Source organism: Rhynchophorus ferrugineus, unplaced genomic scaffold, assembly GCF_030347505.1.
Source record: "Rhynchophorus ferrugineus isolate W39M unplaced genomic scaffold, kcgeb_rfMv2 rfM2, whole genome shotgun sequence".
In the NCBI taxonomy this organism is placed as follows: domain Eukaryota; kingdom Metazoa; phylum Arthropoda; class Insecta; order Coleoptera; family Curculionidae; genus Rhynchophorus; species Rhynchophorus ferrugineus.
This window is the reverse complement of record NW_027472581.1, coordinates 70,313,723-70,331,713: the sequence shown is the minus strand read 5'-3', so window position 1 is coordinate 70,331,713 and position 17,991 is coordinate 70,313,723. Positions and strand designations below refer to the sequence as shown.

At 31.7% G+C, this 17,991-nt stretch overlaps 1 protein-coding gene across 3 annotated transcripts in view; it reads left to right on the top strand.

Moving 5' to 3' along the window:
- LOC143190327 (ras-related and estrogen-regulated growth inhibitor) overlaps positions 1-17,991 on the top strand; it is a 319,043-nt gene that overhangs the window by 145,177 nt on the left and 155,875 nt on the right. For 2 of the 3 annotated variants that reach the window (XM_076394553.1, XM_076394554.1), the window contains exon 2: positions 7,001-7,057. The exons of the other annotated variant lie outside the window; for it this stretch is intronic. In XM_076394553.1, the coding sequence (XP_076250668.1) occupies positions 7,001-7,057 (57 nt within the window). The remainder of the gene's footprint in view (positions 1-7,000; positions 7,058-17,991) is intronic. 3 annotated transcript variants of the gene reach the window in all.

Sequence of the window (17,991 nt, the reverse complement as noted above, 5' to 3'; positions counted from 1 at the left end):
AAAGTTGAAAACGTATACTGTTATGTCAAGGTAGTAAAAATGCAGGTTATTCTCCTTACCTCAGTAGTATTCAAATATTTGGAAAATATCCTTGATTTTTCTTTCAAACGACAGGTGATATATTGACGAAAGTACACAATCGTACCTGATTTGAGAACACACAAAGATGCTTTCTATTTACGTATTAATATGTTGTCAATTATCGGGCTATTATAGTGTTATTTGTATTATAAACAATGTATACCAGTTTCAGAATTAGTGCTAATTTTCACATTCATAATATTATCATAAGGCAGCTTTTAGTTTTACATATAAAACAGCTTCGCGGCACTTGTTTATGATGTATATGATTTATTTAAAAGGGTTATTTCGTAAAGTCAATATTAAAAAAGAAATGGGTACATAACATTATTATTTGCAAAACCATTTTAGTATATGATTTATTTACATTATAACAAATTATTTATTGTATGCACAATGTGTGCCATATTCAATGCAGTAAAAACATAGTCGAAGGATTAAAAGAATTTTGAGTATCGTTACATTACTATATATGTCACTTCCGTCAATATTAACTCTAAACTGATTAAATAATAAACTCACATTATTATAGCAACAATTGAAACGCAAGTTTGAGAAAGTGACCTGATTTATAGAAAAAAAAAATTTCCATCAGAAGATAATTTTTTCCTCAGATTTATTTTTAACCTCAATCCTAAAAAGACACCTGGAGTAGATAACATTTCACCTGGATTATTGAAAGAACTGTCGCGAAAAACAATCATCATGTTTAAATATATATTTAATGCCTGTTTAAGACTGAAGCATGTTCCGGAATACTTATAGGTGGCACAAATAATTATGCTCAAAAACCTGACAAAACCTGCAGAACAAGTCGAAGCTTTTCAGGCCTATTTCGCCTCTACCTGTAATATCAAAAGTATTTGAGAAAATAATATTTAAACGTGTTAAAATGTTTGTAATAATACCAGATTTCCAGTTTGGGTTCGAACTCAACAATCGATCAAGTGTACAGAGTAACTGCGGCTATTGAAAAAGCGTTTGCGGAAAAGAAATATTGCCTGGATTGGTAATATTCCTGGATGTCTCACAAGCTTTTGATTGATTGGATTTGGCATTTAGGATTAATCTGTAAAATGAGCAAATTGTTACCGCGTAACTATTGTCCATTGCTGGAGTCATATCTTTTGGGAAGAAAATTTAGAGTCTCGCACGAAATGGCATTCTCGACATTTAAAACTATTTCGGCTCGAGTTCCACAAGGTAGCGTCTTAGGACCTCTCCTGTATGTGCTCTATACTTCTGACATACCAACAATAAAAGAAACACTAATTGGAACCTTTGCTGATGACACAATTATTATGGAAAACGACATGTCTCTACCTAGGACAATCTAAGCAACTAGGCGGTCAACAAAATCTACAAATGGAGGAAAGATTGGAAAATTCAACTTAGTAGCTCCAAATATGTTCATGTTAATTTTGGATTGCGGCGAAATAATAAAAACTTAATTATATCATTCAATGGATACCCAATTCCTCAAGTAAAATCAGCTAAATACCTCGGTATCCATCTTGACGGTAGATTAAATTGGAAACATCATGTTAGACAAAAAGCAATACACGTTAAAACCCAAATAAAACAACTATATTGGTCAGTCGGAAGATAAAATCAAAGAGATTAATTTATCAGACAATCATCAAGTTAATTTGGACCTATCGGGAGAAAATATGGAGCTGCACTAAAACTTGAAATCACCTAGTCATCCAACGCTGTCAAAACAAGTGTTCTTTGATTAATTACCAATGCATATCACTAGTAGCCAACGAAGAACTGCCCGATAACCTAGAAATCAAATGGATTTGCGAAGTTATATAAGATTTCGCCTTATAACACCAAAGAAGATTACTAAATCATACTAACGTGGAAGCAATACAACTACTGAACAACGCGCAGGAAGATTCATGTATCAGAAGAGTGAAGCAAACCAAACCATACGAACGTATATAAAGTGTATACCTTTAGTAAATTATAGCTTAAGTTATTATAATTTCATAATTGATGAATACCTATTGATGTATTTATCTCGCACTCGTCTTGCTTGTGTATTATTCCAAGTACAAATGAAATATAGTAATAAATTAATTTATAATTAATGTTGTACTAAGCATATCTAATAAAGATGTTATAAAAAAAAATTTCAATTGGCTTCTGTCTCTTTATTACACCTAGTACCGGAAGGTCATTTCATGAAAGTTTTACTAACAGATCAATCAGGCTTAAGTATGCAATGTTAATATTTGACACATGTGTCATTTTTATTCCCCCGGCATCAAGTTTAAAAGCCATACATGTTATATATTGCGAAAGTAACACCGTCAGAGATTTATACCTTTCTAGAATGTCATGTTGTGTCTAAAAATGTGCATTTGCGACACGCATTTACTTTTCCTACTTCATAAAACTAAAACGAAGAAAGTCAAATTTTCTGGCCGAAACTTACCATGAGCTTGCTCTAACCTTAAAAATCTGTAACATGTGTAACACAAGGAACGAGGAACAAAGAATAAAAAACGTTCTGGTAGACCGAAAAAGATTGAATATGCGAAAATGCAAGAATTATTGAATAAAGACCTCAATCCAAACCCAAAAACAATTGGCGTAAATAAGCGTTAAATGCCGCCCAAGGAACGATTAGCGACCCATTACGAGAAATAGGGAAAATCCAAAAGATGGGTAGATGGGTGCCACAACAATTGAATGACAGGCAAATGAAAAATCGTCTGTAAAATGCTGCTTCAAAGGTATGATCGGAAGTGCGTCAAATAATAACGGATAATGAAAAGTGGATTTATTGGGAAAACTAAAAAACAAAAAATCCGGTAAATGGCGTAGCAGGCCGATGGATTCCAAGGCCAAATCGTTTTGGTCGCAAGACACTGCTCTGTTTTTGGTTTGGTTGGGTAGTGTATTGCTAACTGTTGATATCTGGTGAAACAGTTAGTAGTGATCGCTACCGGCAACAAATGGTTAATAAAAAGACCGTAATATCTTTCCGGTACACCTGGTATCTAAAATTTTCAATCAACTTTTTCGCGTAAGACGATTCTTAAATCTAAGAGATAATTAGTCTTTTGTAAGACTAATGCAGTAATCAGTTTCATATGAGGTTTAATATTTATATGTATGGCCTAATAATGAAGTAAATATTGAATATCGAAATCCAATCTATTGCCTTTAAAAATATTCTCCGTGATAATTAATGCATTTTTCAGTGCGTTGAGATCAATTTTCGTGGCCCTTTTTCTACTCCGTTTGAGGTAAATCCAAAACATCCGTTTTGAATGTATCAAATGTTTCTTTAGATGTCGAAGATCGTTGACCACTCAATTTGATTTGTATTGTTCAAGAATAAAAAAGGCATTGATTGAACAAAGGAATCGGTTGCTCAGAAATTCCATTGTTTAAGGCGACGTGTGAGCGAATTAATTTTAATGAAGAAGCATTCAGGTCTTCTTTGACCTTTAGGAATATCTCCGAAGGCTTCTGGATCTAACGTGAACAGATCTTTTTGACGGCCAAATAATCATGGAATATCATAGTCATACTTGTGAATGTCTCAATCTCAGTGTATGTCATATGATAATATTTTTCACAAAATTACATACAATTATTTTAAAAAAAACCACTAATTTTGAACGACCCTCACAGAATTCGTCTTGGAGTGATCGTCGACCAAAATTTGATTCATTATACCATTTTTTTTGTAATGATGTCGGATAATGCTTTATCGCCGTATAAAATATTATATGCATCGATGCACTAGTGTCTTGATAATCCAGGTAGAAAGTTATGAAAGATAATGGCACGGAAAAGTTTGAGTTATTTTCTATTTTTGTCTGAGATGAAATTAAAATTACCGTAAGAAGTTCAAATCGCGCTGAAATTACAAGATGTTCCGAAAAAGGATATGTTGAACAATGTCAAGTTTCCAATGAAAAGTCAGATGGCTCCTGAAAATACTTAGTTCTGCAAAGGCTAGAAATATAAATACATACACTCGTAAATTGAAGATTTTTGTGCTAAGTGTATTGAAGCTGAAACAAGTTATACGGAAAATAGCGATATTTAGTCATTATATATGTGTTTTCATGTAGGTTTTGAGTATATAAGAAAAGTAAAGCCGAATGAAAGCTTTAACTTAAAAAACGACTTTAGTCGGGAAAACAACACATATTTACGTTAACAATACAGCTTAGTACAAGTACAATATAAAAAGTAGATAGTTTTCTCTACATTAAAAAAAATTTGTTTAACAAATAAAATGACCTAGCTCCTAGATAAGACACGCCATAGTCTACTAACTAGAACTAGATATTGCTCGAAGATATTTCTACCGTTAAAGTAAAGAAAGCCAGAATGCAAAATACAATATAACGCAATATAAGTTACAACACAAGAACGTAACAAGCTGTGCTGACATATATGCATGCATCCATGCAATAATGGTATAAACACAAACCTCATAGATTAAAATCATTATGTATGTTATAAGCCAATATCCTCTAATACACATGAGTCAAAGATAATAGTTATTTTACTACATAAACTAAAATAATATAAAATTCTACTGAAAGCAAAAAAACCTATCAATAATTACATTGTTTATAGAAAATTAACTATGAACGATAATAGCTGTTATAATTGGGGAAATTATCCTAAATTATTTCATTAAATATAATACAACGGGCAATTAAGATCATAGAAAAAAAATCTGTCTTGAGCGGGTAACATATGAAAGAATACAAGTTGCTTTTAAAAGCGGTCTCTCTATCTGTGAGAAGATAAAGGTGAGCAATGAGCTATCAGTACGTACATATGGCTGGAAAACTCTTACTTTTATTTTGCCATCCACAAGAGAAATGAAAGTTGTGCAAAAAGAAATCAATATTGGATGGAGATGATCAATCACGTTACCGATTGCATTTCTTTCTACAGTTTATTATATAGTTTGTGTTGATTTATTACCGTTTTATTTCAAATATATGGCAACATATTTTTTATATAAAAACTTAACTAAACTAAAATCTAAAGATGGTTTCTGGAAACTTTGGAATAAATAAGTCAATGTCGAGTTTCTTTTCTAGTTGTTGGTACACTCTGCTTATTTATTTGTATAGCCCCATTTCGTTTAAATCATGGTTCATTTCAGTCATCTCTTGATCTTTCTTCTCTAAGGAAGGTTAATCAAAAGTCCCCTCCTTATATTCCATGTACTTCTTGGATTTCTTGGATGCTCATATTTGATCGATTGGCTATAAGATCGATTGGTTGGTTTCAGTCGCATTTATTGACTAGAGAGCTCTGATCCTAAAGCTATGCCATATATTTATTGCTTCCCTATTTGGTTAAGTGTCTGTTCTAGCCGAGTGATCAACGGTTAAGGATCCTGCTTGTTATATTCCGTATAATATTTCTGATAGAGTTGGTTTTATAGTCCTTGTTTTTGTTAAGGTCATATTGGTGTTTATAAACCTCGATGTTTTCTTTCAAAATAGCCTTCTGGAGTGGCTGGTCCTCAACTTTATTGATCTGGATGGTTTGATCAGTACTCCGTGTTCAGCCAAAGCTAACCATCCATATGCATATCTTAGACATCGTTAATTAAAGGGGCCCTTTTAGCTCTTGAGTTATGGAGAGCACCTTCCTATGAATTGTGTTGCTCCGTGATGAAACTATAAAACTGCTGGAGAAGAGAGACCCTTTCGATCTTGTTTTCTTCTGTTTTTACTGTTTGACGTTACTGAAGGTTTGTATGTGTGCATTTCTTATAAACCTGATATCATAGCTGACCATTGCCATTTCGTCGAAGTAAAGTGTCCAAAATAGGAATTGTGAAATTATTGCAATCTGTAATGAATGCAAAACGTGTCTGTCGAATGCCTAGTTTTAGTCGCCGAGGCCACTCCAATACCTAAACCTATAGTTCATTCCACGTACTTATTTGAATTTTCCTCTTATTTTTGCTACGATTGTTTCTTTCCGTGTTAATATAATCTCTTTTAATTTTTCTTAATTTTCACGGGGACAATATTAATATAAGTGATAGTTCTTTAAACATTTTTTTACAATCATGCTTATTTATATTAATAGCATCATAATTTTTTTAGATATCGATTTTCTTTACAAGACAAATTTATTTTATAATTATATTAACTTTTTTTATAATTTTACTCATTATTTTCAGCTTAATCTTTGTAAATTAAATGGATTAATATTTAATTAAATTGCGACAGTCATCACTCAGTTTCGGATCATGAATTTTATAAATATTTCTGTTCAGTTCAACGCACAAGGAACAATATTGAGATAACTATATATAAATATACAGTATCGCTTTTTAATAGCATTGATTTACAATAATATTAAATTATCACAGAAATAGAATTACAAAATATTAATCATTGGCAACTTAGTATATAAATTACATATGTTTTATAGGTGATCTAATATTGTAATAGATATCCTAAGTTTAATAATACCGTCACATTGTAGGAAATTTATTGTGAATCTCCATTACTATACTAAAATAGTAAAACATCTGTTGAAATATATTTAGAAATAATACCGAAAAATATCAAATTATGGTTTCACAGGCATTATTTATTGGCCTTTTAACTTTCACTGTTTACCGTGTTATGTTTTGTTATGACCATTTTACTTTATTTTAAACATAATTGTCGAATTTGTTGTTACAGTGATTTCACATTTTACGACCATTTTTTATCACAATAATCATAAACATTTATTGTTATTAGAAGTTTTATATAATATTTTATATAATATTATGTTACTTTTTTGGTTTAAAATACGTTTTTTTTTAACAGGTGTTATGTATACTTTATTTATGTTTTTATTGTTTACCTACAATAATAAAATACAATCTTCCTTTATTTTTATTATTGTTTTTTCTTTGCAGCTGTAACTGTCCGGTATCTAACCAAGAGATACATCGGTGAATATAGTTCTACAAGCGGTAAGTTTCATCAATATTTTGATTCATCTCAATCCACGATTGGGCCCTAGAGCGTAGGTTAAAATGTTTTGATGTTTTGGGTTGGGTACGGAGCGGTACCGTTACGTGTAGCCAGCAGCTAGATTCGATTTGTTAGAAACCAGATAGTAATATATGGGAACTAGTTTTATAACATGTGAAGTTGTAACTTTCCTATAAAATTACAGCTACTTAAACTTTAACATCCACCAAGCAAGATGAGTAAATACAATAAAAGTTAATAGGTGTTTGACTTAAGAAATATATTACTATTTTTTATTGCCATTGTAAAAATATATGCTAAAAGTTATTTTTTATTATAAGTGAGTATGAATATAATGCTCTAACAGCGTTTTTATTATTATATGGTATATCTGGTATCCAAGTATGGCATGCAGAAAATCACTTCATTAAGCGATCTTCTGTATCAAATATTATCTATATTAATTAGTCTTATTCTAAAGTTTATATATGTCCAGTAATCAGATCAGGCGGTGTTAAATGTTTTAGTCTACGCACTTCACTATCACGTCTCATATTTAGCTGATTAGCGAGTACATTGGGATGCACCGACACTCTTTCGAAGTACTTCACACAAACACGTTGAGTTACACTCCTTATAGGTTCTAGAGGAATATCGCGTTGTATCACTTTATTTGAAATATAGTACGGAGCATTAACAATGGCACGCAATACTTTATTTTGGAACCGTTGAATGATGGCCGTTAGATTTGCTAGCGGTACCCCATAGTTGGATTCCATTTCTAATGATAACTTGGATTTGCGCCCGATGAGCCAATATATCTGATATAATTTCAGACGAAGTTGTTTTCGTTTATAGAGTATGTGCTTCTTCCAGGTTAGGTGTCGATCTAAGTACAAACCAAGATATTTAACTTGCTCTGCTTGGGGGAGTTGACGATGATTGATATTGACTGGTGGACATGTTCTTCTACGCAGGGTAAACGTCACATGGGTGGATTTTATTTCATTGACTTTAATGCTCCATGTCTTCAACCATAATTTGATCCAGGTGGGTTTGTAGGTATATTGATGCTGTGACCGGATCTTCATGGGATGCCAATATTGCTGTCTCGTCTGCGTATGTTGCCACAGTAGTTATTTTTGTGGTGGGAAGATCGGTCGTATACAGAAGATACAGTACTGGACCTAGTACATTACCTTGCGGAACTCCTGAATATATGGGATTTAATTCGGTATGTTCATCGCCTTGATGTACAATAAAATGTCTATCAGTGAAATACGATTTTAGTAACTGATAGTTCGGATGAGGGAGAAGTTTCTTTAGTTTAACCTGCAAGCCCGTATGCCATACTTTGTCAAAAACCTGAGATATGTCTAGAAAAGCAGCCGAACAATATCTTTTGGCATTTTGGTCAGTGTTTATTTTGTTTACAAGTCTGTGCACTTGTTCTATAGTCCCATGCTTATTGCGAAACCCAAACTGATGTTCTGGAATAATTTTTCTTTTTTCTATTATATAGTTTAGCTTCTTGATGTACAGTTTCTCGAAAACTTTCGAGATTATCGGTAATAAACTTATAGGCCGGTAGGAGGTCACATCTTCTGGTATTTTTCCTGGTTTAAGAATCATTAGTATTTTAGCTACTTTCCAAATGCTAGGGAAGTAATTAATTCGTAGCATAGCATTAAATATAAATATTAGTAGTTTCATACCCTTTTCTGATAGTTCTTTTAAAATTGTACCAGTAATTAAGTCATAACCAGGAGCTTTTTTAATATTAATTTCTATCATTATTTTTGTTTAAGTTTTTCGACCGTTAATTTCTCGTGCGGTAAGTCCATTTGAAATGGCGAATCTAGAAAGCTAGTAATTTTATTTTCCTCACCTTTATGTAGCTGAGACTGGAAAGGTTTAAAAACATTTTTTAAGTGTTTTGAGAAAATGTCGGCCTTCTCTTTATTGCTTCTAGCCCAATTATTTTCGCTTGTTTTAATAGTATCCAAGTTTCTATATATTATGAATCATTAATACTGGGGTTTTATGAGAAGATTATTTTTTATCCAATATATTTGTTAAATTGAATTAAAACTATGAATATATTTTAAGATGTCTATATTTTGATATTATGATAGTACTGTCAAATATTATAAAATAAATATTGTTAGCGATCCATAACTGGACCACTGCCATTTCACCGGTACCGCCTACTCCCTCTCCATGGTCCTTGGCATGGCTTACAAAAGGGCGCTTTGGGAACGTGAAGGATACATTTCTTCGGTACCATCTCATACAGTTCACATCTCTGTTATAATAATAATAGTCCTCTTCATATTTACGTGTTTATTGTATTATTTATTGCCTTACTATATAATATGTCATTATCATCGTTTATATTTTTATTATTTAAATAATTATTATAATATACGTCTTAAACCCACTCAAAAATTTTATTTTCCGATCCAAATATCTAATATATATTGTTTTATTTGATTGACTTTTCCTTTAAGAACACAATTTTGCCACAATTAATCTATTTCTATACATGAAAAATCAGAGGAATCGAATTCCAAACTACTTAACCTATTATTTCGATTCAATAGTATAATATAGATCTATTTCTAATGCACAGTTATGAAGCCACATAAAATCTGTTTATCCCTTCTAAGCCACTAACCTGTTTTTGATAATGCTTTTGAACGAACCGGAATATTTACCAATAATTATTTTTGCTAAACAAATTAAACTTTAGATATCTCGGAAACATCTATTCTTATGACAATCTGAAATAAAAAATTGGTATCGAATTTTTATTTCAACTGTTGATGATTAGATGATGCCCAGCAAACTTATTGAACAATCTAATACTTTCACACTATTTAGACAGAAGCAGCATTATCAAGGAGTGAGATATTACATAGAATTCATGTTAATTAGTTCTCTTTATATTTATTATAAATAATTAAACCTGATGACCCTATCTATGATTTTTTTTAATATATATATTTTAATTCTCCTTTTACCAACTACGGGTTAATCTAGACTGGGCCTAAAGTTTAACGTGGGCTCCGAACCACGGTCCTCAGCATTAAAAGCCTACCGAATGGCGAGTGACCATCTTTAGAAATGATCCCAGAAGACATCCAGTCTTACCCAGCCTGGTTACTGGCGTGACTGGGATCATTTTCCTTGTCGTATTTTACACTCTTGCCTAGAACATTCACAAATTTTAAACAATCACAAACATACATTTACGACAATGCCCCAGCAGGATTCGAACCCGCGGCTATCGCAACAGTAGAGAGTCCCAGCGCCTTTACCACTGCGCCACCAAGCCGGCTATATATGATTTTACCACGTCGTCAATTGTCGTCTTCTACTTGGCATTGTTAACGATAAAAGTAAACAAAGTTCACGCGCAATAAATTTGGGACTAAATAATAACAAATGTGAATTACATTTACAAAGTATGCTTTATCGTAAACAGTCAGTATATATTTCCACTCTATTTATACCATTATTACATAGTTACATCATATTTGACATGTTATTATTTTCACTTTATTTTAACGTTGTCGAAACTATGTACTCAAAAAACCTACATTTGAATGAAATATAAATCTTAGTAAAGTATCTACAAGTATTCTCAATATACATCATTCTTATAAAAAAAAAATTTAATAAAAGTAGCCAAGTTGGCAGTGTAAATCCAATGTAAGACTATTAAAAATACCGGTAGAAGTATGAGACACATGTAACACACGCCGGCGAGATTTACAATGTCTTACCTACTAGATAAATTATCTGCCCCCGGTAAAATTTATAGGTAAATAGGTAAAAGAAACGATCGAGAATTTATCGGGATTTAATAAAACGAGCGTGCGAAGCTTCGCGGACATTTTTTGTCCGTCCTATCGACGAATCCAATCCATTTTGTCATAATTTATACCTCACGGTACGAGATTGGCTCATGGTATGATGGCTATCGGACCGTAGAGGTATAATGTTATTACGTCTGCGTGTCACTTGCCTTGCTAGACGTAGCCCGAGATAAAACTATCTCGGATAGACCACTTTTGAGCCGTTTTGTGGTCGGAACCGCACATCGTAGGAAGCCGGGTTCTGTGCTCGACTAGATGGCTCGTTAAACGGGAATATTGTCCGGCTCTTGTATCTTTAGTTCCAGCCTATTTAGCGCCTGTTGCTGGTTGGGTTTACGCTTTCAAAATGTCCGTCGTTGAAGCGGAATGCTCATCTGAATGAACAGCCAACACCTCCACATCTTCGACCATGTACTAGGCTAACTGTAACTGTTTAATAATTAATGAATGTTACCAAGGTATTGTATAAACGGAATATTCTTAAAACCCTGATGATTGAAATTATTTACGTAATGAATCCGTATAATATAAAAATTAATTTATTATATTTAATTTATATCATAACTATTTAATTTATTTATATAATGGTGGGGAAAGAAGCATTTTCGGGTTTTCTTATTTATGCACACATTCTATAAAGCCATATAATAGTATGTTTCAAAGGTAACAATCTATAGAATATTCTAGCTCTAAACTTAGAGTTATTCGTTTACTAAATCAAATATTATTACGCTTCTATAACGAAGATAATTTTGTAATGTTTTATGTTTTTCACTTCCGAAAATGCAAAACCTACAAGCTCATCAAAAAATTAGTGAAACTCTTGAGTTTCACACGAATTACCGGTGAATGTAAAGCCGAGTCGAGGTCACTTGATTCAGATGTTCTACAACGATGGAATTACAAAATACTATATATCTTTGATTAGTGTTATATGTAAATATTTGCTACAAAAAACGTGAATAAAATCGCTCTTTATTTTAACCCATCGCCCAAGCCATTTTTTTATGTAATAAGTTTTATTCTTTGATAAGATAAACATGTTTTCCTGTCTTAAAATATATTATAAATGTATTATGTTATTCCATATAATCGGCCTGAATCTCAACAGTGTTCTTCTAATTAGTCATCCACTGCTGCTGTCATCAGTGAGTCCTAATTTTTTTTCCGTCAGTCGGGTTTTTCATACTAATTTTTACATTCATCTGTTTCAAACAGTTCCAATAATGATCTGAGTCTATGAATAATAATATAATCTATGAATAATATATATTTTGCCTGTTATTGGGTACATATAGTCAATTCAAAATAGCAGTGACACGAGTGTCAATATATGTCTGTCTAAATTTGTAAATTCGTTTTACAGTCAGACAATATTATTCTTGTGATTTTATTATATTTAAAAAGAGATAGAACGCTCTTAGAGAAGTTCGAACATGTAACGGAATGAGTTGTCCGTTTGCCAAACTTCTGAAAATTCTTCAAAATAAAATAATTATGGAAAAATGTAAACGTTGGAATAAATATAGATTAGGAATTGACAAATGGTAGAATCTTGAGCAAGTTTTTAATAGATTGGAAATAAACAGCTTGGTTATTAACTTGGCTAGTATTTCTGAAAGTGACTGTGATTGAAATAAACTTTATGAATGTTGGTTTATGATTCAATGTTGACGATTACCAAGGTAATGAAAGAGGAAACCACTAAAGGTCAGTATATAATTAATATACTTTAACTGTAGGGAATTGTATTATAGAGTCTGAAAGCTTTATGAGCATGTGTGTTATTGTTCAGAATATACATGAATGTTTGGTTAAAATGTGTCACGAGAGAAAACATAGTAACTGTTTTGCAGATATGGCAAATGCATTAAGGAGAATGCAGTGATTAATTGTCGTTTTATCAAGAAAGATGTATACGGATAGTAACAGGACAAACTAAAGAGAAATACAGTAATACCATACTTTACAAGCATACATTGCATCGAAAGAAACAAAAACTAAGCGTTAAACATAAAGATGCTCTCTAATGGAAGTAAAATACATTACTCGGATATTCAATTGTTAATTAAATGGATTAGGCTTTCGGGGGATTCCACTACAGATACTGGTGTGGAAAAAAGCTCAATGTATATATAATAAAACAACTCTAACCTATAAATTATTGTGGCTGTAAAATTAATTGTAGTTTTAAGTTCTTCGATAATAAATGTATTTGATGTACTATAATGTTAAAATAAATTATATTTAATAGAATATTTATGCCAGAGCCTAAATGTACTAAAACTCAGAGTAGCTGCGGCAACATTGCGACGTTTACCGTGTCACTGTTATTTTGAATTGACTATATAATCCTTGGTATCTTTTTTTTTTTAAATCTCGTGATGTTCTTATCTTATTTTTATTAATGTTGATGGAGCAATGTTTGAACTCAATTTATTCATATTTAAAGCTTTGGGAAATACATACTGATTAATCCCGCACTCGCCTTGCTTGTGTTTAATGCAAGTACAACAGAACAGTAGTAATACATTAATTTATAAATTAATTATTTAAACCTCTTCGTGTATCTGTTTGATTTGGAGGTCATCGTGCAGCTCTTCGTTAGTTACGTAGCGATAAGCATTGGTAATTAATCGTAGAACTTTGTTTTGGGTACGTTGGATTACCAGTTGGTTTGAAGTCTTGAAGTTTGAAGTGCAACCCCATATTTGCACCAAAAACAATGTTAATAAATCACATTTATGAAACTCAGAATCACATGAACATAAATATGGAATAGTAAAACCAATAAGCATAAATAAATGTTAATAGAAAAACAAGAACAAATTGAGTGCAAAGTGATAATGTTTTTTTTTATGATGAAATGAAACGCATGTTTGCAACCGAAGCATATTTTAAGAGTAGAGACTAAATTTGGACGTGGATTCAAAAATTAAAACCCGTCCAGGATATAATATTCTATATATAAAATTATATAATACGGTATGTATAATTTTCTGCAATTACATTTGTGTTATTTGTAATTCTTTGAACTTTCCAATTGGACGCACCGTGTTGGAGGTACAACTTTATATTAAAACATCCATCTAGTGGTGGATGTAATAGTTTTTTAGCAGATATTTTAAGACAGAAAACAAAAAACTGAGGATTAACCAAAATTAGTAAAATTAATTGTAACTGTCTAATGCAAATACAATATATAAAAAGATAAAGCGAAATCATTATGAAAATGTTCAAATTATTCAAATATCTTATAGACTTACGCACTTATATATAGATAATGAGCTGTAATTGATGTAAAATAATTTAATTATAGTTTTTAGTTAATCCCTGTTAATAATTATATAATTTATGAAAAGATAATCGCTAAATCTTAGCTGGTTAAACTACGTTATGATTTAAATTTAATTATAGCTATAAAATAGATACCCATTTATGGGAGATGACTTCACATAGCATGAAGGAATTATAAGTGCTTCTTAAAATATGGCGAAAATGCAACAATAGAATAATTTTGTTTTTAGTTCTTAAGCCTACTTGACTTTGAAATTGTGTAAATTATTATTTATTTTATAATTTAACGTGATAAATGTAAATGGCTATGAACGAACTGAACCTAAAAAGTGATTAATTAATTCAATTAAATAAAATGAATGTTAAAGCGAATAGTTTCATGGAATAAGTTTTTGTTCATATTTTATAATATGACATGAGACCACCCAGAAAAAGGAAACATCCCCGGGACTCCAAATGGCCAATCAATGAAATGGTATTTATGGGACACCACGCCCGTATCTCGAACCCGAGAAAAAAGATGCTGACTAAGAAAAAGAATGGAAGAAGAGTATCAAATTCAAGGTTAGGGTAGCCAACCACAGATTTAATTTTTAATTAATGGTCGTTTTATTAAGAAGTAGCATTATCTTGATACTTCTGCTGGTTCGATTATAATTGCATTTTTGAGTCGGTATAAAGTGACTGAAAAAAAAGTCAACCGCCAATTATCCGTTTCTTATTATTTGCCTTTGCGGCTTTGAGGCTCACTTTAAATGCACAAGTCTCAATGACATAGCGAATAAGCATGATCTGGCACTTATGTTATCGATTTCTTTGTATAATATAATAGACATCCATTCGAAAGGTGCACAAGGTGCGCATCTCATGGTGAATGATGAGTTGTTACCAATAATTAATTGTCCCTCATGGGCGTAATTGACAATCATGAGATAATAGTGACCACGAAAAACAAACGAAAGCCAACAGAATATACTTAAATTAGCAAAAATAATTATTTATCAGATTTAATATAATACTTTTGTTTTAGGATTTATTTGCTATTATTTTCAGTATATTATATAAATTAATGAAGAACGGAGGGTGGAAAAGTACCGAAAAAACTACTGGATCAGAAACAAAAATTTTGTGTACTTATAAGCTCCTTATTCAATAACGATTTATTTGGTTTTTACTACATTTTGGTACAACTTTCGACTAAAACATCGATCTAGGGAAGGATATAATAGTTTTTTAGATATAAAATTTTATTATTATAGTTCAAGATATTACACTTTCTTATTTTTCTGTCAGTATTGTATTGTATTTCTGCCAGTACGACATTATTAGAACAGCGCATTATTTGAGACTATTTTTTGGAATTAGGATTGTTTTCAGACAGACTGATATTGTTTCAGATGAAAGTTATCTTTCTGATTGTCGAAACAATCGCTATTTCTCGCGCCCAAACATAATTGCAGTTGATAAATGCTTCCAGGTTCCTCTTTTATATCAATATCACGAATCCTCGATCTCCAAAATTTTCCAGTCTAGACTTTCATTAGAACTGTTTTTTTAATTAAACAAAATAAATATAGGATAGATTTGCTATGTCAAAATTTGGCATATTTTAAATATCCTAAAGTCAGTTTCTTCAGATTTATTTATATTATTCATATTGCGATAATAGTAAAAATAACTTAATGCATATTATATTTGCACCACCGAAACAAAATAGAAAAATTATTATATAAACAAAACACATATTTCTGAGATACTAAAAAAAATTACGATAACATATTCAAATACATTAAATAATCATATATTTACACTATCATAAGATCATAATGTACCAATATTTCCATTTTTCTACACTTTTATTACATTTAATTTTTATTATGTCGCCTGGATTATGTCGCCTAGGCTAGTAATATGTAATATTGCAATAATAAATTTTCTCCACTTTCATATTTTTTTACATTAATTTTTACTTCATTTTTTACCTAAGTTGGAGCTTCGATTAGCTTTTTTTTGGAAAATGCATATGTACAAATTTATTATCGTAAGCTAATGCTTGGATTTTAATTCTCTAGAACGTTTCTTGAAAGTTTGAAGAATTTTCTTGAAAAAATAAGATAATAGATATTGTATTATTGCAACTAAAATATTGCATTACGTATGTTATAAATTTAATATCCAATCAGTATTTGCTGAAACTCAATAAAGGCTAAATTTGTTTCAGGTGCATAAAGTACTTCTAGAATAGACTCATATGGGCTTCGAATATTCTTCACCATATCTCTCGACAGTTGACGATCGACCAAAACCATTCTAGCCGTGGAAATATCTAATTCTTTTCACATCGCTCTATTAACATATCTTCATCCATATCTTTCTGGATATACTCATTGCGTCTTCTATCACAAGGTTGATTTCGATACAGTATGTGTGTTCTAATCAACCACAAATTCTATAAACATCTGCTAAAATTCAATCAATTTCTTAAGGTTTGTGTACTATATCAATTAAGTCATAACCCGTTAAATATTATATTTTATTAAATGTATGTAATACTTAAATGTCTGTTAAATTTACAGTAAGTATATTTTCTTAATATTTATAACGAGGCATTTTATTTTTTACACGTACTTTCCAGTTAAGAATATTTAATTTTATAAATTTTTCGTGGTTTCAGTGGTATGAATCGACAAGTATGAAGAGACGTTCTTGATGTGGTCTTGGTCTTTCGTGTATGTTTATCTAGAGTTCGATTATAGTAATTTCAATTTAGAAGGCCGATAAGTGTCTTATTGCTGTCTCGTTATTGTAAAGGTCTACTTAACAATTATTATCTCACTTTTACTCGAGAATTTTTCAAAATTTCAATTTTCAACTTAATTATTTTGAATAGACTAGAATCACTAGAATACCAATTGAGTAATTAAGAAACTATAGCATTAGATGATTCTCTCCAGCCTTATTACTATCTTAACTGAGATGAGTTTTCTTTTTGTAGCAGAGTGTTAAGCTGTGACTGCCAGCACTATAATTAATACTAATAATCACTATAATTAAGATTGGAAAATACACTTTTTGAGGCATTGTGTTATATTATTGCTACTATTTTTTTAATCGCTATAATAATATGAGGGAGTACTGTCGTGTCTGTTTCTCCTAGCAATTCATAAACCAAATCGGATTTTCGAAACGATTCTGGTACTCTAATCTAGTATAAATGAAGACTCACCGAGACGTAGGTTTCATATTTATGATGGTATAACTGTAGCGACGGTTCTCTTTGCATAAACCTAAAATTTATATTTATTCACGGACGTGGGGTAACACGACGTGTTCGTGTCCCATTCTAATGCTCTGCACGCCGCCTTTTATAAGCGGCCGTTGCTCGAAGCCCGTGGACTTTAACGAATTATACCACAATTTCCATTTACAAGCAAAACAAATTAATTAACTTAGATAAAATAAGGACCCCCGCCAGGTGAGTTAAGGCCGCCATAGCGTCGCTTACCGTGGATGGCGACCATTTTCACACATTTCACCGTTTCAGGCTCAGAATGCCGACCGAGCCGTGTTCCGCCGTCAAAACAGATGACATAAATGTTCGGATTCGTCGACAACCGTGACAGAACGGAATGGACCGTATTGTGGAGACGACAGTAAAAGGACATTGGCGTACACGCGGATTGGTTAGAAGTGCTCATGCGCATTTATGACTGTCATATTTCAAGGCCACGCGTTATTTTTTACCAGAGTTGTGG